At 43.9% G+C, this 22,177-nt stretch overlaps 1 protein-coding gene across 1 annotated transcript in view; it reads right to left on the bottom strand.

Annotated features, from left to right (window-relative positions):
• Positions 1–22,177, bottom strand: part of SCN8A (sodium voltage-gated channel alpha subunit 8) — a 147,154-nt gene that overhangs the window by 45,786 nt on the left and 79,191 nt on the right. Inside the window, exons 12-16 of the mRNA XM_044285453.1 lie at positions 16,837–17,075; positions 12,731–12,904; positions 10,238–10,594; positions 7,423–7,887; positions 1,146–1,263 (exon numbers count right to left, since the gene is read on the bottom strand). Coding sequence (XP_044141388.1) covers positions 1,146–1,263; positions 7,423–7,887; positions 10,238–10,594; positions 12,731–12,904; positions 16,837–17,075 — 1,353 coding nt within the window. The remainder of the gene's footprint in view (positions 1–1,145; positions 1,264–7,422; positions 7,888–10,237; positions 10,595–12,730; positions 12,905–16,836; positions 17,076–22,177) is intronic.

Here is a 22,177-nt window from a genome sequence, read left to right on the forward strand (position 1 = left end):
GCATGACCATGGCATCTGAGCGGTGAAAAGTCAGTGATTGCCGATCATGGATTCTGACACCTAGTATCTGCTTTATAAAACAGCCGGAACTCAGCAGCTATGGTGCCAGCTGAGCTCTTCAGAAAAAGCCATTATTAAAGACCCGGCATCTGCTATATATGTACAGCGTTTGTCAGTAGGGGTTTATCAATATACAGATGAAGGGCACCGAGGGTGGGTCAAAGCCACTCTGTGCACCCTTGCTCCTCCTGCTTCCTGTGCCAGGGCACCGAGGGTGGGTCAAAGCCACTCTGTGCACCCTTGCTCCTCCTGCTTCCTATGCAAGCCCCTCCCCCTCGATTGACAGGATCAGACAAAATAACTATGCAGGAACCTGATCCTATGAATCAAGAAGGAATGTTTTATCATATATTATGCATATTGACTATATGAGAAGACCACAACCAAAAAAAATAAAAAAAAACACTTTTCAGTGCAGTTTTGGGTTGCTGTCTCAAAGAAGTTATATGAAGTATATGATCTAGATCACATGTAGATAATTGTCTAGCTGATTGCAGTCTCTGAGATGACCATTGAGGGCTGTCAGGGTTAAAAAAAAAAAAAGTAAAATACTCAAGTTATCCATTTGATCGCGAAGAGTCCACACGCGGCCATCTTGACTGAAAAATCTGCGCAAAATCTTGCACGGTGCGTGGTGACGTGATACGCTACCGCGCACAAGTTTTCGCGCGCAAATGGATGAGGTGAGAATGAATTTTTATTTTACCACCATTTTAGGGAAAATTTACTTGTTACCACAAAGCACAAGGTAATTCGGCTTTGCAGTGAATCAAATTTCCACCTTTCCTTCTATATTTCAAAACAGGAGTGAGTGGTGCAAAAAAGCGCAACATTTTTCTGCATGTGAGCCGAAAAAGTCGCAAACGCACTATTTTGTGAGTTTCTTAAGCTAGGATTCTGAAGTGAAGGCATGTTTAATCAGGGCAATAGTCTTGTGCACTTTTCCACACAAATTCAAATAACAAATACTATTTATACCCAAATAAAAGCCATTCCGTGGTATAACAATCCCATAAAAGGCCTTAATATGTAGACCGCAAAGCCGACAAACCATTTCTAAAATACAGTTGAGAGAGAGACCCCACCTTCTGTAAAGCAGTTATCGGGATCCAGGTATTCCTCTGGCTGCTCTACGGGAACTTCTTCTGCTTCTGGCTTTATGTCAATGGTGCTACCTTCTGAAGAACTGGTGTCATCAAGTTTCTGCAGAAGATAAGTGAAAATTAAGAACTAGTTAATTCTGATTGAGGGTGTTAGACAGGGGTCAGCAACCTCTGACAATTAGGCTACATGCACACGATCGTATGTGCTTTGCGGTCCACAAATCGCGGATCCGCAAAAAAACAAAAACGAATGACATCCGTATGCCATCCGTTTTTTTTGCCGATCCATTGTAACAATGCCTAAAACGGACAGGAATAGGACATGTTCTATTTTTTTTCCGGGGCTACAGAATGGACATACTGATGCGGTGTGCTGTCCGCATTTTCCGCTGACCCATTGAAATGAATGGGTCTGCATCCTATCCGCAAAAAAAACCAAACAGAACGGACATGGAAACAAAATACGTTCGTGTGCATGTAGCCTTAATTTGCTGTAAAAGTAGAACTCCCAGCATGCACACTTGCTCAGCTGTTCTTGTAACTTTCACAGCAGTGAAAGAGGATTCTGGGAGTTGCAGTTTCAGAACAGCCGGAGTGACGGAGGTTGTTGATCCCTGCTGTAAGGTATTTTCAAAATTATATAAATTATATCTAAATAATTTCTTCTATTATGTGACATTATTTTGAAGCATTCAAGTGAATGGGACAAAGCTGCAAGGACCGCCACTACAAAAAGTATGGCATGAGCAGTACAAACCAGCGTAAAACCCCATGTAAACAACAGAGGCTGCAGAGCTTGCCCAGCTGAGAGTCAGACCCCACGGATCTAACATTGATGGCCTATTGATGGACTAGGATAGGCAATCATTTTAAAAACCTGAATAACCTCTTTAATTTTAAGGGGTCTATCCTGCTGTAGTTTCCCTTTTGAGGGGGTTTAACCACTTCAGCCCCGCTAGCTGAAACCCCCTTCATGACCAGAGCACTTTTTACACTTCGGCACTACACTCCTTTCACCGTTTATCGCTCGGTCATGCAACTTACCACCCAAATGAATTTTACCTCCTTTTCTTCTCACTAATAGAGCTTTCATTGGGTGGTATTTTATTGCTGCTGACATTTTTACTTTTTTTGTTATTAATCGAAATGTAACGATTTTTTTGCAAAAAAATGACATTTTTCACTTTCAGCTGTAAAATTTTGCAAAAAAACGACATCCATATATAAATTTTTCGCTAACTTTATAGTTCTACATGTCTTTGATAAAAAAATAATGTTTGGGCAAAAAAAAAATGGTTTGGGTAAAAGTTATAGCGTTTACAAACTATGGTACAAAAATGTGAATTTCCGCTGTTTGAAGCAGCTCTGACTTTCTGAGCACCTGTCATGTTTCCTGAGGTTCTACAATGCCCAAACAGTAGAAAAACCCCACAAATGACCCCATTTTGGAAAGTAGACACCCTAAGGCAGGCATGTCCAAACTGCGGCCCTCCAGCTGTTGCAAAACTATAACTCCCAGCATGCCCTAATAGCTGTAAGCTATCCAGGCATGCTGGGAGTTGTAGTTTTACAACAGCTGGAGGGCCGCAGTTTGGACATGCCTGCCCTAAGGTATTCGCTGATGGGCATAGTGAGTTCATAGAACTTTTTATTTTTTGTCACAAGTTAGCGGAAAATGATGATGATTTTTTCTTTTTCTTTTTTTCTTACAAAGTCTCATATTCCACTAACTTGCGACAAAAAATAAAAAATTCTAGGAACTCGCCATGCCCCTCACGGAATACCTTGGGGTGTCTTCTTTCCAAAATGGGGTCACTTGTGGCGTAGTTATACTGCCATGGCAATTTAGGGGCCCAAATGTGTGAGAAGAACTTTGCAATCGAAATGTGTAAAAAATGACCGGTGAAATCCGAAAGGTGCACTTTGGAATATGTGCCCCTTTGCCCACCTTGGCTGCAAAAAAGTGTCACACATCTGGTATCGCCGTACTCAGGAGAAGTTGGGGAATGTGTATGTAAAATGACACCCCAAAACACATTCCCCAACTTCTTCTGATTACGGCGATACCACATGTGTGACACTTTTTTGCAGCCAAGGTGGGCAAAGGGGCACATATTCCAAAGTGCACCTTTCGGATTTCACTGGTCATTTTTTACACATTTTGATTGCAAAGTTCTTCTCACACATTTGGGCCCCTAAATTGCCAGGGCAGTATAACTACCCCACAAGTGACCCCATTTTGGAAAGAAGACACCCCAAGGTATTCCGTGAGGGGCACGGCGAGTTCCTAGAATTTTTTATTTTTTGTCGCAAGTTAGTGGAATATGAGACTTTGTAAGGAAAAAAGAAAAAAAAAGAAATATCATAATTTTCCGCTAACTTGTGACAAAAAATAAAAAATTCTAGGAACTCGCCGTGCCCCTCACGGAATACCTTGGGGTGTCTTCTTTCCAAAATGGGGTCACTTGTGGCGTAGTTATACTGCCCTGGCAATTTAGGGGCCCAAATGTGTAAGAAGTACCTTGCAATCAAAATCTGTAAAAAATGGCCTGTGAAATCCGAAAGGTGCTCTTTGGAATGTGTGCCCCTTTGCCCACCTTGGCTGCAAAAAAGTGTCACACATCTGGTATCGCCGTACTCAGGAGAAGTTGGGGAATGTGTTTTGGGGTGTCATTTTACATATACCCATGCTGGGTGAGAGAAATATCTTGGCAAAAGACAACTTTTCCCATTTTTTTATACAAAGTTGGCATTTGACCAAGATATTTTTCTCACCCAGCATGGGTATATGTAAAATGACACCCCAAAACACATTCCCCAACTTCTCCTGAGTACGGCGATACCACATGTGTGACACTTTTTTGCAGCCTAGATGCGCAAAGGGGCCCAAATTCCTTTTAGGAGGGCATTTTTAGACATTTGGATCCCAGACTTCTTCTCACACTTTCGGGCCCCTAAAAAGCCAGGGCAGTATAAATACCCCACATGTGACCCCACTTTGGAAAGAAGACACCCCAAGGTATTCAATGAGGGGCCTGGCGAGTTCCTAGAAATTTTTTTTTTTTTTGCATAAGTTAGCGGATATTGATTTTTTTTGTTTTTTTCTCACAAAGTCTCACTTTCCGCTAACTTAGGACAAAAATTTCAATCTTTCATGGACTCAATATGCCCCTCACGGAATACCTTGGGGTGTCTTCTTTCCGAAATGGGGTCACATGTGGGGTATTTATACTGCCCTGGCTTTTTAGGGGCCCTAAAGCGTGAGAAGAAGTCTGGAATATAAATGTCTAAAAATGTTTACGCATTTGGATTCCGTGAGGGGTATGGTGAGTTCATGTGAGATTTTATTTTTTGACACAAGTTAGTGGAATATGAGACTTTGTAAGAAAAAACAAAAACAAAAACAAACAAAAAATTTCCGCTAACTTGGGCCAAAAAAATGTCTGAATGGAGCCTTACAGGGGGGGTGATCAATGACAGGGGGGTGATCACCCATATAGACTCCCTGATCACCCCCCTGTCATTGATCACCCCCCTGGTAAGGCTCCATTCAGACGTCCGTATAATTTTTACGGATCCATGGATCGGATCCGCAAAACACATGCGGACGTCTGAATGGAGCCTTACAGGGGGGTGATCAATGACAGGGGGGTGATCAATGACAGGGGGGTGATCACCCATATAGACTCCCTGATCACCCCCCTGTCACTGATCACCCCCCCTGTAAGGCTCCATTCAGACGTCCGCATGATTTTTACGGATCCATGGATACATGGATCGGATCCACAAAACACATGCGGACGTCTGAATGGAGCCTTACAGGGGGGTGATCAATGACAGGGGGTGATCAGGGTGATTACCCCCCTGTCACTGATCACCCCCCCTGTAAGGCTCCATTCAGACGTCCGCATGATTTTTACGTATCCATGGATACATGGATCGGATCCACAAAACACATGCGGACGTCTGAATGGAGCCTTACAGGGGGGTTATCAATGACAGGGGGTGATCAGGGTGATCACCCCCCTGTAAGGCTCCATTTAGACGTCCGCATGATTTTTACAAATCCATGGATACATGGATCGGATCCACAAAACACATGCGGACGTCTGAATGGAGCCTTACAGGGGGGTGATCAATGACAGGGGGTGATCAGGGTGATCACCCCCCTATCACTGATCACCCCCCCTGTAAGGCTCCATTCAGATGTCCGCATGATTTTTACGGATCCATGGATACATGGATCGGATCCACAAAACACATGCGGACGTCTGAATGGAGCCTTACAGGGGGGTTATTAATGACAGGGGGTGATCAGGGTGATCACCCCCCTGTCACTGATCACCCCCCCTGTAAGGCTCCATTCAGACGTCCGCATGATTTTTACGGATCCATGGATCGGATCCACAAAACACATGCGGACGCCTGAATGGAGCCTTACAGGGGGGTTATCAATGACAGGGGGTGATCAGGGTGATCACCCCCCTGTCACTGATCACCCCCCCCTGTAAGGCTCCATTCAGACGTCCGCATGATTTTTACGGATCCATGGATACATGGATCGGATCCACAAAACACATGCGGACGTCTGAATGGAGCCTTACAGGGGGGTGATCAATGACAGGGGGTGATCACCCCCCTATCACTGATCACCCCCCTGTAAGGCTCCATTCAGATGTCCGCATGATTTTTACGGATCCATGGATACATGGATCGGATCCACAAAACACATGCGGACGTCTGAATGGTGCCTTACAGGGGGGTTATCAATGACAGGGGGTGATCAGGGTGATCACCCCCCTGTCACTGATCACCCCCCCTGTAAGGCTCCATTCAGATGTCCGCATGATTTTTACGGATCCATGGATACATGGATCGGATCCACAAAACACATGCGGACGTCTGAATGGAGCCTTACAGGGGGGTGATCAATGACAGGGGGGTGATCAGGGAGTGTATATGGGTGATCACCCGCCTGTCATTGATCACCCCCCTGTAAGGCTCCATTCAGACGTCCGCATGTGTTTTGCGGATCCGATCCATGTATCCATGGATCCGTAAAAATCATGCGGACGTCTGAATGGAGCCTTACAGGGGGGTGATCAATGACAGGGGGGTGATCAATGACAGGGGGTGATCAGAGAGTGTATATGGGTGATCACCCGCCTGTCATTGATCACCCCCCTGTAAGGCTCCATTCAGACGTCCGTATGCGTTTTGCGGATCCGATCCATGTATCCGTGGATCCGTAAAAATCATACGGACGTCTGAACGGAGCCTGACAGGGGGGTGATCAATGACAGGGGGGTGATCAATGACAGGGGGGTGATCAATGACAGGGGGGTGATCAGGGAGTTTATATGGGGTGATTATGGGTGATCAGGGGTTCATAAAGGGTTAATAAGTGACGGGGGGGGGGGTGTAGTGTAGTGTAGTGTTTGGTGCGACTTTACTGACCTACCTGTGTCCTCTGGTGGTCGATCCTAACAAAAGGGACCACCAGGGGACCAGGTAGGAGGTATATTAGACGCTGTTATAAAAACAGCGTCTAATATACCTGTTAGGGGTTAAAAAATTCGGATCTCCAGCATGCCAGCGAACGATCGCCGCTGGCAGGCTGGAGATCCACTCGCTTACCTTCCGTTCCTGTGAGCGCGCGCGCCTGTGTGCGCGCGTTCACAGGAAATCTCACGTCTCGCGAGATGACGCGTATATGCGTCCAGGAGGAGTAAAGCAACCACCTCCCGGACGCATATCTGCGTACAGCGGTCGGGAGGTGGTTAAAGGGGTTATTCCTTGACTAATGTAAAAAATGAAAATCAGACATCATATAGGACATGGCAGTCTCTTTCTAACAAAGCTAGAACCAGCCCTGCACCTCACATGGATCCAGAGATCTCCCCATTCACTGCTCTGCTAGATTTATATCAAGCTGACAGCTCAAGGGAAGTGTCTTTCCTGCTGCAGCTAAGGGGGCGTGTCCATTCTGCTGCAGCTCTCGTCCTATCACAGCTCAGGAAACAGTTGAAGGACGGAACTGAGCATGTGTGGCCATGTCAGTGAGCAGGATAAAGAGAAAGAAACAAACAGCAGGTGGCGCTATACAGATACATATTATTAAATAACTCAGTGGCTATGCTAAAATTTAAATTACATGCAGTTACAAAAGTATTCAGATCCAGATGCTGGTTTGAAAACTGTAGAATATTTTTCATGGGACAACCCCTTTAAGTAAAAATAAAAAAATTAAACCACTTACATCTTTGCTTCCTTCTTCATCAGATACACTGCTAAAATCCTCAGTATTAAGATTCTCAAAATCTGATTCTCCCACTGCAATCGGCACTTTGACTGTGAGGTTAGGGTTATTTATGAATGACATGTGGTCCTCGTCTATAACATATTTCTCCATACTGCTTCCTATGCCACTGGTAGTGCCATTGCCGTTCTTCTGATATTCCATATCTCGATTGATATCCACCCCGGCGTGATTTACTAAGCAGTGTTTTTTTTCATACATGTCATCTAAAGGCTTTTCATCTGCATCTTTCTTCTTAAAGTATTTTTGTATAAAGTTGTGCACTTTGAGTTTAATCCAAGCTATGCCTTTTTTAATGCGAATGACTGAAATTTGAAGGTTGTTCATTTCTCCGTCATCATCAGTGGCAGCCAGATTGTCTGCACTGAATGAGCTGAGTAACAAAGCAAGGAACAGATTCAGGACCTAGAAGAAGGCGAGAAGTGATAGTTAATGCCAATACTGAGGATTAATCCAATAAAAATGGGCTCAAATTATCAATAGTAGTATAAACCTGTTCATTATATAAATATATCCATATGTCGGTATGACATAAGTATGACAGAAATATTTTACTTATTACAAATTTAGCATTTCTTCCAGGAATGTGCTCAGAAATCATAGAGCCCACAGTAATGTAATCATTTTTGGTTAAAGTTAATCCCAGCTGTAATTTCCATTTAGAGATCCAAATTTCCTCCTCTTAAAGGGTTTCTACCACTTCGGTGTCACATATTTAGCTGTCAGACACTAGCGATCCGCTAGTGTCTGCTCTGCCCAACCATCCTAATATAATTGCTTTTGGGGCAGCCGTTTTGCTAAAAAAAGAACTTTTATTAATATGCTAATGAGCCTCTAGGTGCTATGGGGGCGTCATTAGCACCTAGAGGCTCCGTCTACCTTCAGAAACTGCCGCCGCCCAGCGCGTCCCTCCAGCCCGCCCATCTCCTCCTGAATGCGATCCTCCTTGTGAGCGTATGTATTCTGCGCATGCGCAGTGAATGTCTGACAGCTTCCTTGCTCAGACATCTCCACTGCGCCTGCGCGATGACGCCATAGTGCTCCGAGGAACAGGCGCAGTGGAGATGTCTGAGCAGGGAAGCTGTCACATTCACTGTGCATGCGCAGAATACATACGCTCACAAGGAGGATCGCATTCAGGAGGAGATGGGCGGGCTGGAGGGACGCGCTGGGCGGCGGCAGTTTCTGAAGGTAGACGGAGCCTCTAGGTGCTAATGACGCCCCCATAGCACCTAGAGGCTCATTAGCATATTAATAAAAGTTCTTTTTTTAGCAAAACGGCTGCCCCAAAAGCAATTATATTAGGATGGTTGGGCAGAGCAGACACTAGCGGATCGCTAGTGTCTGACAGCTAAATATGTGAAACCGAAGTGGTAGAAACCCTTTAAGACAAGTCAGTGAAATAAATGATAACACTGGCTGCCATCAGCCACCACTAGGGGGAGCTGACTGCATAATGTGTTTTACAGCTTCACTTGTACTCAATGGAACGTGTGAAAGGTGTATATGCCCTGAGCTTTCCCTAGTAGTGGTTGCAGCAAAAACCTTCTTTGAAGAAGCAGAAGAAATCAGTACCATCTCCCTCTCACTACCCCTTGGCATGCCTCTCTGCTGCCAGTGGATAGAATACAGCATATTAAACTACTTGTTGCCTTTTCATGCAAAGATCACATTGTATTTTTGTTACCTTTTTAATATAATTCTATTAATTGACTAAAAATGATGATCCCATGTACAAACAATTCCAGTTTCATTATTCATGGGTCTACAGATATGTAACTATTTATGCTACACATAGGTAGGTGGCTGGAATGTTAGGTCACATTTCCAAAATGAAATCAAATAGCACAAAATGGAGCAGAACCAACACTACAATGCTGGACAGGGTGTGGTGTCACATGTTAGTATTGGGTAAATCTTTCTGTTTTCACAGTTCACAAGTTGCTGTGAACAACCAACATATTTGACTTGGAGTTATTCCTGAGAGTGAAATATAAGGGACTCCTTGGTGTGCACCCTTTAACCCCTGTACAGGGATCTGGACTTCACTGCAGGGAATCCCCAGGTAACAAACATATTAGTAGTCTCAGCAAAAACTGACGTGATGCTTGTGTGTGACATTGGGACACAATACAAAAATGTTAGCCAGGTGTCACAGTGAGATGGCCAGAGGTCTGGGCAGGCATAATCTGAGCAGCGTGGTAAACAGGTGGAAGGTCAGGAATAGCAGCAAACGTAGTGAGGTCAAGGGACAAGCCTTATCAAGAACCAATATAATATTATAATATTGCAGGATGCAGAAACCTAACTGAAACAATTGCTCAGGCATAGGATGTTGTGAGAATGTCTGAAAGAAGCCTGCTTCAGCTGTGGATTGGCTGGCTATCTAGAAATTATTGAGAAGACAGGCCTGTGTTTGGGCAAAGTTGCTGCGTGCCAGGTGGAAGAGACTTGACAGTGAAAAGCCAGCAGAACCCTTTATTCGGCAGTACACACATCTAGGTTCAGTCCAAAAAACTATATTTTATTGCAAAAACACCAACACAAATGTAACGTCTCGGCCCATAAACAGTGGCACATATGGATAAATATCACTATGTGGATATATATCACTGAGGCATGAGGCATTTATTAGGGAAAATCCTGGTTCTCCACATTACTTCTTCTGTTTATAAGCAAGTAATTCATATATGATTGCTCAAAAATAAAACTACAGATGAATGGGTACGTAAAAAAAAAAAAATCATATACTAACCACTAAGTTTCCAATAACCATCACCATCATGAAGACAACCAGACACATAGCCTGTCCCGCGACCTCCATGCAGTCCCACATGGTTTCAATCCACTCTCCACACAACACTCGAAAAACAATAAGGAAAGAATGAAAAAAATCATTCATGTGCCAGCGTGGTAGCACACAGTCTGGATTTATTTTGCAGACACAATCCTTGTAATTTTTGCCAAATAACTGCATCCCCACCACAGCAAAAATGAAGACGATGATGGCCAGCACTACTGTCAGGTTGCCCAATGCACCAACAGAGTTTCCAATGATTTTAATCAGCATGTTCAGCGTGGGCCAGGATTTGGCTAGCTTGAAGACTCTCAGCTGTAAAACACAACAATCATTTCAATTAGCAATAAATATGCATAACAAGCCTACGATTCATATGAAAAATAGACTTTTATTATTAGTTACATTTCTTCAAATTTTTCTTGTGCTGCTTTCATAATTTGTAGATTTAGCAGTCGACAGCTATCAGTGACTGAAAGCTATCTATGTATACACACTGAATTCTATCATGATAATACATCCCCTGTGTACAACTATCATTGACTGACAGCTATCTCTGTATACACACTCACACAGAGAATGCAATTAATCACTGATAACACCTCCCCTGTGTACAACTATCAGTGACTGACAGCTATCTCTGTATACACTTACACAGAGAATGCTATCAATCACTGATAACACATCCCTGTGTGCAACTATCAGTGACTGACAGCTCTCTATGTATACACATTTACACAGAGAATGCTATCAATCACTGATAACACCTCCCCTGTGTAAAGCTATCAGTGACTGACAACTGTATATGCACTTACACAGACAATGCTATCACTGATAACACCTCCCCCATGTACAACTATCAGTGACTGACAACTCTCTATGTATACACACTTACAGAGAATGCTATCAATCACTGATAACACCTCCCTGTGTAGAGCTATCAGTGACTGACCGCTATCTCTGTATACACACTTACACAGTGAATGCTATCAATCACTGATAACAACTCCCCTGTGTACAACTATCAGTGACTGACAGATATCTCTGTATACACACATACACAGAGAATGCTATCAATCACTGATATCACCTCCCTGTGTAGAGCTATCAGTGACTGACCGCTATCTCTGTATACACACTTACACAGTGAATGCTATCACTGATAACAACTCCCCTGTGTACAACTATCAGTGACTGACAGATATCTCTGTATACACACATACACAGAGAATGCTATCAATCACTGATATCACCTCTGAAGTGAACAAAGAATTTAGGAAACAGAGATATAAATGTATAAACGACAAGTTCTACGGAAGCTTTTCCCACAAAACTATACATCAATCTGCTCAGCTCCTCCTGCTCTATAACCTGCCGTCTGCAGACTGAACTGCATTTTATGATGAAAGGTTACTCTTTAAAGTTTGACAGGATTTTCCAAATGCCTTTCAAAACAGTAAGCATGGCTCTAATATAAACAGTTTCAAGAAGCTAAAAAATTTTATATAGGGCAAAGACGATGTGCAACCATTATACCCCTCTCAGTTTTGTATCAACCGAAAAAAGGGTAACTTACAAATTAGGGCATATTACAAATTAGGACATATTTGTTAGATCGCTGACTAATTAGGGGTGCAAAGTACTAGGGTGCATTCTAAGAAAGGTGAACCATTTACTTTCTTGTGAACATACAGTAAGCTGCTTGGAGAACACCATCCTTGAGACATGAGCACAGAATAATTCATTTACGCAGTGTTATTTTACATTATACATGTTTATATTATTAATTGACATTCATTTATTCCATTAGGGCAGCATGATACTGGTGCCTTGCAGCGCTCGGGTTCTTGGTTCAAATCCAACCAAGGACGACACATGCATGGAGTTTGTATGTTCTCCTTGTGTTTGCATTGGTTTCCTCACACACTACAAAGACATACTGACAGGGAATCTAGATTGTGAGCTCCACTGGGGACATAGAGTGATGACAATGTCTGTAAAGCGCTGCAGAATATGTCACAGCTATGTAAGTAAAATGAACAAATAAGTGCCGCTCCACTGCAGACTAAAACACTTTGGCAAAACAGTGAAGTGCAGAATTATCTTGTGCCTGACCTATACCTATAATATACGATGGACAAACCTATAGTTTTCAGATCATTTTTAAACCTTTCTTATTATAGGTGCTTCTCTTCTCAGAAGGCAGCCAGTCTTACCGCTGGCAAACAGACACTACAAGGAACAGGCATTAACTGAGTGAGAGACTGGTGCTACATACTGATTTACACCCCCAGCACTCCTGAAACCTTGTATTTGGAGGATACCGAATTAGTTAGACATAGCTAGCAAAGAAATGAGAACCCCTACTGAAAATCATTGTGCCAGCCGGGGGCACAGTCTGAAATAGCATTCTTAACCAAATCTAATAACAGCAGCATTAGAATAACATACCAATCGGAAAGATCGCAATACAGACAGCCCTTCGACACCTTGAAGACCCAACTCCATTAAACTGAGAGATACAATAAAGCTATCGAAAATATTCCAGCCTTCCTGAAAATAATAGTACGGATCCATTGCTACCAACTTTAAAAACATTTCTGCTGTAAAAATACCGGTAAAAACCTAAAAGAGGAGAAAAGTAGAACATTCACCAGTTAATGCATTGTTAACAATTTCACAGTTCTATGTCCATTTATTATTTATTTAGTGACAGCTCCACTTGGAAAATAATTTTGGGGGTTATTTATTATCCTGAAATACGCCTATATTACACTACTCTCACACTAGCGGCAGCCTTCTCCGGCAGGCTATTCCAGCAGGTGAACAGCTGCCACTAGTACACGGTTTCTGCCGGCGGTCCGCTCCGGCCCATTGACTACAGTGGGGGCAGGCCGGAGTTCTGGCGGCAGCACGGCAAACATTGTGAGAGGCGGCCGGAATAAAACTACAACATGTATGCAGATTGCAACGCAACGGATTGCAGAACAGGTCACATCAGATTACAGTATTTTAAAAATCTCTAACAGTTAGGCCTCATGCAAACTACCGGCCATATGTGCATGCCGCATTGTTAATGGGCCCAATAGTAGAAATGCTTATCCTTATCCGCAAAACAGACAAGAATAGGACGTGTTCTACAAATGTGGACAGCACACGGATGGCATTTATTGCTGTCCCATAAAAATGAAGGGTCCAGGTCTGAACTGCAAAAAACTGTGGATAGTATGCGGACCAAAAATACAGTCGCATGCATGAGGCCTTAAAGTGAGTCTCCAAACTTTCCTTACTGAAGGCTGTATTACACTACCCAGCGCTCTTAGGAACGCTCATTGTAATTGCATTTTAGCTGATTGGCTGAAGGCACCTTTTGTTCGGAATAAAGGGTGCCTGGTTATCGGCTGGCACACCACCCTGTCGCTAATCAATACAACTCAGTGAGGGAGGTACAACTGCAATCTTCTTCCCCCATATACTTTGCATTGGCCAGTGTTAGGGTGTTGCCACATGTTCAGGTTTTTTTATGCAGTTTTTGAAGCCAAAACCAGGAGTGGATTCAAATAGAGACAGGTAAGATAGTATCTATCATTATACTTTCTCTCTTTTTATGATCCACACCTGATTTTGGCTTCACCAGACAGTGTAATACAGACTTTGGGGGTCATTTATCATTTGTTGTTTTTGTGTCACTTTTAAAGGGACACTGACAGCCCCAATTAGCATATTTAGGTATATATACGTGAGTACAGGTCTTATAAAGTCTATTAAAATGATCTAAGTATCCCCCCTGTCCACCTTATAAGTACCAAAATATAAAGTTATATAACCTGCTTGTCCGGTCACCAATCTGCCCAAGGGGCGGCGTTTCATCACAAAATGCGCCCAGCCAGCCGCTCCTAACTGCCGTTCTGAAGCCCCGCCCAGCTCATCAATATTCACTTCGCTGGGCGGCGGCTACAACTCTCCCGACTCACGTGCTGCAGCCTCTGCTTTATGCGCATGTGCCGGGCACTTGAGTCGGGAGAGTTGTAGCCGCCGCCCAGCGAAGTGAATATTGATGAGCTGGGCGGGGCTTCAGAACGGCAGTTAGGAGCGGCTGGCTGGGCGCATTTTGTGATGAAACGCCGCCCCTTGGGCAGATTGGTGACCGGACAAGCAGGTTATATAACTTTATATTTTGGTACTTATAAGGTGGACAGGGGGGATACTTAGATCATTTTAATAGACTTTATAAGACCTGTACTCACGTATATATACCTAAATATGCTAATTGGGGCTGTCAGTGTCCCTTTAAGCCTGGCTTTGCTTTGTGTGTCTGCACTAAATTTATGAATTGGTGCACCATAATAATATATAAGTGCAAAGTGGTTTCCACCTTTAGGTGTAAAAGTACACCGGGGGGTTGCCTGGCCTAGGTTGCGACTTTTGCAAAACTCGCACATAGCAAATGAGCCATAATCCAGGTCTAATCTCACCTTTAGCCACATAGACCACTGTGAAAAGTGGTGAAGATCACAAAATGTTGCTCATTTAACTGAATGTTGCAGTTGCCATGACTTGCGACTTTTTTAGACTACAAAACTGACATTTCTGATTTGATAAATGCCCCCCTTCAGGTTCTTTATGTAATATGTGTAACTATTTTGCATTATAATCCTATTTTTCTCACTGGCGGTTTACTAGACTGTATTGTATAATCATTCTGTACTTGCTGTAATCAGTTTTTCATTACTTCTGGTAAATCTATAATGGGATTCTGTTAATACACAGACAAGGTGGAGTCAAGAACCTCAGCTCTGCCCGAATGGAACAGAGCTGAAAAGGACTAAAACACGCTGAGCAAGCCCTGAGGAAATAAATAGCAGGCAATAATCACTTACTGGTATCAAGCATAAAACATGAGCTAAGAGATCTCTAAGCTATTCAACAGCATTTGGCATGCCCACGTGGCAGTCTGTAACTATTCAAAGGCAGAACTCTTTCAGGGAGATTCATTTAAAGGGGTTATCCGAAGCTTGAAATGGACCATACGCCGGGGCCCCTCACATTGATTCTACTTACCTGGCTCCCCGAGCCACTCCTGGTCTCCGCACTGCCGCAGCTGCTTCTCCCCGTGCGCGGATAAAACCGGTGTCGGGGGGATGCAGCCAAAGGCAGGCGATGACGTGGACGTGCCTTCTAGTGTCACCCACGATGCTAGGGAGAAGCAGCTGCGCAGTGCGGAGACCAGAAGCGGCGCAGGGATCGGTGAGCCAGGTAAGTAGAACCAGTGTGAGGGGCCCGGGCGTATGGGGGGCCATTACCAGCATCGGACAACCCCTTTAAGGTGGCATATCATACGCCAGTGTAAACCCAATGTGAGATACAGCAAATGTATTAAAGGGAGTATGTTAGCACTTTTCACCATGCAAAACATTGCTCTGTCCTCCTCCTCCTTGACCTGTTCTCTGCCTTTGACACCACTGACTACTCCGTTCTGTTACAAACCCTCTCATCTCTTGGCATCACCAACCTGGCCCTCACCTGGATCACATCATACCTCACAGACCGGACGTTTAGCGTCTCCCACTCTCACAACACCTCCTCGTCTCATTTCCTCTCTGTTGGTGTCCCGCAAAGTTTTGTCCTAGGCCCCCTGCTCTTCTCTATCTACACTTTCGTCCTGGGACAGCTCATAGACTCCCATGGCTTTCAGTATCACTTTTATGCTGACGACACACAAATCTTCCATATCCTCTTTCTTCTCCTCTCGCTTTCTTAAACTTAACATGGATAAAAGATAATTTATCATCTTACCCCCATCTTGCTCAACCCCCCCCCCCCCAACAGACATATTTATCACGATCAATGGCTACACACTCTCCTCGATTCTGCCCTCTCCTTCCAAACACACATCCAAGCCCTTTCCACCACCTGCTGCCTCCAACTCAAAAATATCTCCCGCATCTGCGCATTCCTCAACCATGAGTCTGCAAAAATGCTTGTACATGCCCTCATCATCTCCCGCCTAGACTACTGCAACATTCTCCTCTGTGGCCTTCCATCTAGCACTCCCGCACCCCTTCAATCTATCCTGAACTCTGCTGTCAACTAATCCACATCTCCCCTCTTTACTCCCCTGCCTCTCCCCTCTGCCAATCCCTTCACTGGCTCCCCAAAGTTTCTGCAGTAAATCATACTAGATTTGTCACATCGACTGTGGTCAGGTCTCTACTGCCAAGCCTGCCCACATTTTGTTGGCTATAGCAGTACTATCGCATTGTGCAAAATTTGGCCTGAGCAAAAATTTGCAACCCCCATGTTTTTATAAGATGTCATGCTCTGGAGGATACTACTGTATTTACTATTTTCTGGCCAAACGATTCGTATTTCACTACTATTCAGTTCACACAATTTACAGTTTCTTCTTGAAGAATGAACTGAGAATTAATACATTTTTGCATTTCACCTCGTATACACAGATATACAATTGGTTATGATAATATGAATGAAAGTAGCTCTTGCCCCACACATGTAAATAGAGTCTGATGAAACATACACTACATGAAATAACCTACCAGATTTCCTACATACAAAACTCCTTCAAACTGTTCAGTCATAGGGTAGTGCTCCATGGCCATGAACAAAGTGTTAAGGACAATGCAAATGGTTATGGTCAAATCCACAAAGGGATCCATTACAATCATGTTTACTATGGTCTTGATTCGTACCCACAAAGGGCAACACGTCCATATCAAATATGTGTCTGCAAATTTGTACCACCAAGGTGGACACTTCCTCTGGGATTCTTCCAGTTCTAGAGAAAGAAAATAATAGAGTAAATTACAGACACCAGCATTTTCTATATCTACTGTACTTTTTTTAAAACTAGATACTAATACATATACTTTTTTTCTAACCTACATCTGATAATACATATTTTTTTCCATACGTGATTATGAAGGCAGACACATAGGTTTAACCACATAACCACATTCAGTAATCAGATCTACAGCAGCCACATAGACCACAAGCACAACAGACACAAGTTCAGTGATTTGTGCAGAAGTCATTATGCAGGGAGGGAGAGGAGGCAAGCTGTGTCCCTGTTGTCAATGGTGGATCCCGTGTTACATATATATAGGAGCTATCGCTTATTGTAATCCTGGTGGTGCAGAAAAGGAGATAATTGCTGAGAACAGATCTCTCAGAACAGTACATGTCAGTCAGTTTGTAGGCTCAGTGAATACTGCAAGATTTCAGGACTTTTTAAATATAGAAAATATGTTAAATAAAAAGGACTTCTTCAAAACATGTTTAACACAAAAAATTGTGAATAGGTCATTTTCTGATAACATATTCCCCTTAAAAGGGGTTTTTCAGCTTTTTTATAAATTTTAAAGTAGAGGGAGATAAACAAAAATATATTCCTTATGTTACATTTTATTTTTCTAATGTAGGAGTGTTCACATTGTGTGAAATATTGTGCATTTTCATTGCCCCACAAGTATTTTTGGGACAACAGTAAAGTGTCAAGAAATACTTCAAATACTCTTACTGGTAATATGTTTTCCATGAGCCCATGACAGCACCTGTGAGAGATCCTCCCCCTCCGGACAGGAAACAGGAACTTCCCAGATCTTTAAATTGGTCCCTTGCCTTCCACTGCTCAGTATTTGACAAGATTCCTGGGACCAGCAATGCACCTATATATAGTGAAAACTAAAAACACAAGCGAGAAAGCATACCAGAAAAAAACTCTGCGCCAAATATATGCCAGTCATACCTCCTTTTTGGCACAATACTAAAGAATAGATTTCTCTTCTTTTTTTTTTTTTTTCCATCATTTTTTATATATATATATATATATATATATATATGTATATATACATATATTTATTTATTTATTTTTTTATTTTTATTTAAGGGAGGGAATTATGTAGGTGCTGTCATGGGCTCATGGAAAACATATTACCGGTAAGAGTAATTGAAGTATTTCCATTACGCCCCATGACAGCACCTGTGAGAGACTAGACTAGATAACTATTAGGGAGGGACTACAGCCTGCAGCACCTTTCTCCCAAAAGACATATCCTGCACAGATGAAAGGTCTAATCTATAGTGCTTGTAAAACGTAGAGGGGGAACTCCACGTTGCAGCCTTACAGATTTGATCGATGGTAGCGCACCCTTTTTCTGCCCAGGAAGAGGCTACTGCCCTGGTGGAATGGGCTGAAAAGTCTGAAGGGACCTGACAATCTGATAGTGAATATGCCAGACCTATCGCTCTCTTGATCCATCTGGCTAAGGTACGGCTTGCAACTTTCGAGCCCCTGTTCTGACCCTGAAACTGAACAAAGAGTTGCAGGGTTTTTCTAAAGCCCTTCGTAGACTCTAAATATGCACAGACACACCTTCTAACATCTAAAGTATGAAAAGATCTTTCTCCTTCATTCTTTGGGTCCTGACAAAAGGAAGGGAGAACTATTTCCTGAGACTTATGGAATACCGACACTACTTTGGGTAGGAATGCAGGATCCGGTTTGAAAACAATTCTATCCTCCAGAATCTGAGTATATGGTGGGGAAGAGGACAAAGCAGATAGTTCTCCTACTCGTCTGGCAGATGTAATGGCCACTAAAAATACGGTCTTATAGGACAGCATCTTTAAGGGGATGTCCCCCAGAGGCTCAAACGGAGCTTTGGTTAGAGCAGAAAGAACCAGGTTAAGGTCCCATGGGGCTGACTTAGATCTAACTATAGGACATAGTCTAGAGGATCCCCTAATGAACCTCTTGACCCAAGGATGAATAGCCAATCGAAAGTCAAACAGGACACTCAGTGCCGAGACCTGTACTTTGAGAGTGCTGGGTTTTAGCCTTTTGTTAAGGCCTTCCTGTAAAAAGTCTAAAATTAACGGGATGTTGGGTGAGCTCAAGTCTAAGCCTGGACCTGCAAACCGAAGGAAGGTTTTCCATACCCTCAGATAGATTTCGGAGGTGACTTTTTTCCTACTAGCTAGGAGAGTCCCAATGACTTGTTCTGATAGACCTCTAGACCTGAAGAATGTCCTCTCAAAATCCAAGCTGTCAGGTGGAGGTTCTTGACTTCCGGATGATGTAGAGGGCCCTGATATAATAGGTCCTGTCTCTCTGGAAGCACCCAGGGATCGGCTATTGATAGTCTCCTCAACCAAGCAAACCAGACTCTTCTTGGGCAAAATGGTGCTATTAGTATCACTGTTGCCTGTTCCCCCCTGATCTTCTGGATAACTCTGGGCAATAGGCTGATGGGAGGGAAAGCATAGACTAGGCCCTTCCCCCATGTCTGTGAAAGCGCATCCGTGCCCATCGACTGATCCTCCCTGCTGAGAAAAAAGAACTTTTCGCATTTCTTGTTTTCCACTGAGGCGAATAGATCTATCGTAGGGGATCCCCATAGGGCCTGTATTTGGTGAAACACTTCCTGATTCAGACACCAATTTGCCTGACTGAATCTGTGTCTGCTGAGAAAGTCTGCCTGGTGATTCTCTGAGCCTTTCAAATGAACCGCTGAGAGAGAAAGAGCTTTCCCCTGTATTAACAAGAAAATCCTGGATGCCAGCTGCATTAGTTGATAGGATCTTGTTCCCCCTTGTTTGTTTATATAAGCTACCACCGAGGCGTTGTCTGATAGGATCCTGACATGTTTTTGAGACAAAGATGGGAGACTTTCCTTTAGTGCGCACATGACTGCTCTCAACTCCCTGGCATTTTGGGACTGAGCACTCTGGGTACTTGACCAAGGACCTTGGAAAAACCCCAAAACTGAATGGGCCCCCCATCCCCAAGGACTTGCGTCGGTGGTTATTATTAAGGGGTCGTGTCTCACCCACTCTACCCCCTGACTGAGGTTCGAGGTTCTTAGCCACCAAGCTAGGGACCGGGTTACTGACCCTGGGACCACAATCTTGTGATCCAGGGATAGCGACCTCCTGTCCCAATTGGACAAAATGTGCCATTGGAGTATTCTGGACCTGAATTGGGCCCACCTCACAGCCGGAATACAAGCCGTCATCAGACCCAGAATAGACATAGCTTTCCTTAGGGAGACTTCCCTGGTTTTGCTGAAAGACCTGATCTTCTGCTGAATACCCTCCTTCTTGTCTGCCGGAAGATAAGATTTCTGTGTCCGAGAATCCAATAGGATGCCTAGAAAAACGCATTTGGATGTTGGAATCAGGGATGATTTGTCCCAATTTATTAACCAGCCCAGGCTCATCAGGATCCCCAGGACCTTCTGTATCTGAGATTTCAACAGCTCTGGGGACTGCCCTACCAAGAGAAGGTCGTCTAGGTATGAGATTATAATGATGTCTGACCTTCTTACTTCTGCCATTAGCTTTGTGAAGAGCCTCGGCGCCTGTGATATCCCAAAAGGAAGTGCTCTGAACTGCAAATGGACGATTGATTCTCCCATCTTCACTGCTACCCTCAAGTATCTTTGGGACAAAGGATGAATGGGCACGTGATAGTAGGCATCTTTTATGTCTATTGAGGCCATCACGCAGTTGGGGAACAGATGGAGGACCGTGGAAGAGATGGATTCCATCCTGAATTTCTGGTAGGACAGATACTGGTTGAGACCCTTCAGATTTATTATCAGCCTGAACGTACCGTTGGGCTTGGGGACCAGAAATAGGGTTGAATAAACACCCTCTCCTTGTTCGTTCTTTGGGACTGGAACAAGGACTGCCTTTTCCAGGAGGTTGTTTATTTCCTCCGAAAGTGCCGCCTGTTTTGGAGAATTTTGGTTTAATGAAGTAATTTTGAATGTTCTGGGTGGTAGTCTCTTGAAGTCTAGGCGATAGCCTTCCTTTATAATATCCTTTACCCAGGCGCTTGCGGTAATATTTCGCCAGGCCGGAAAAAAATAAAGAAAGACGACCGCCTACTTGGGGTCTGGCGTCATTGTTGAGTGGAACTTGATGTTTGAGGTCTGGATTTAAACAGCACACTTTTTGATTTATCAGATCTCCACTCCCTCCTTTTTCTTTTGATCCCCAAACCCTTTCCTTCTTTCATTACTCCGAAATGGCTTCCCCTGTTTAGGAAAGGACGGTGCTGGAAATCCTTTTTTCTTATCAGATGCCTTATCTAAAATATCATCTAAGGCTAGTTTCACACTAGCGTTCGGCTGTCCGCTCGTGAGCTCCGTTTGAAGGGGCTCACGAGCGGACCCGAACGCTTCCGTCCAGCCCTGATGCAGTCTGAATGGATGCGGATCCGCTCAGACTGCATCAGTCTGGCGGCGTTCAGCCTCCGCTCCGCTCAGCAGGCGGACACCTGAACGCTGCTTGCAGCGTTCAGGTGTCCGCCTGGCCGTGCGGAGGCATGCGGATCCGTCCAGACTTACAATGTAAGTCAATGGGGACGGATCCGTTTGAAGATGCCACAATATGGCTCAATCTTCAAGCGGATCCGTCCCCCATTGACTTTCAATATAAAAGTCTGGACGGATCCGCTCAGGCTAATTTCACACTTAGCTTTTTTTTTGCAAATATAATGCAGACGGATCCATTCTGAACGGAGCCTCCGTCTGCATTATTATGATCGGATCCGTTCAGAACGGATCCGATCGAACGCTAGTGTGAAAGTAGCCTAAGGCTGACCCAAACAAAAAATCTCCCTGGCAAGGGAGGGCACAAAGCTTAGATTTTGAAGCTACATCGCCCTTCCACCCCTTCAACCATAACGACCTTCTGGCTGAATTGGACAGTGCAGCCGCCCTAGCGGAAAGCCTCAATGCGTCAGCGGAGGCATCAGAGATAAAGTCCACTACACTGGACATGGTTGGTATAGCCTCCAGCAGCTGATCCCTAGGAGTCTTGTTCTCTATATGAGACTCTAATTCCTCCAACCAGAGCTGTAATGACCTTGCC

Source organism: Bufo gargarizans, chromosome 3, assembly GCF_014858855.1.
Source record: "Bufo gargarizans isolate SCDJY-AF-19 chromosome 3, ASM1485885v1, whole genome shotgun sequence".
Classification (NCBI taxonomy): Eukaryota; Metazoa; Chordata; class Amphibia; order Anura; family Bufonidae; genus Bufo; species Bufo gargarizans.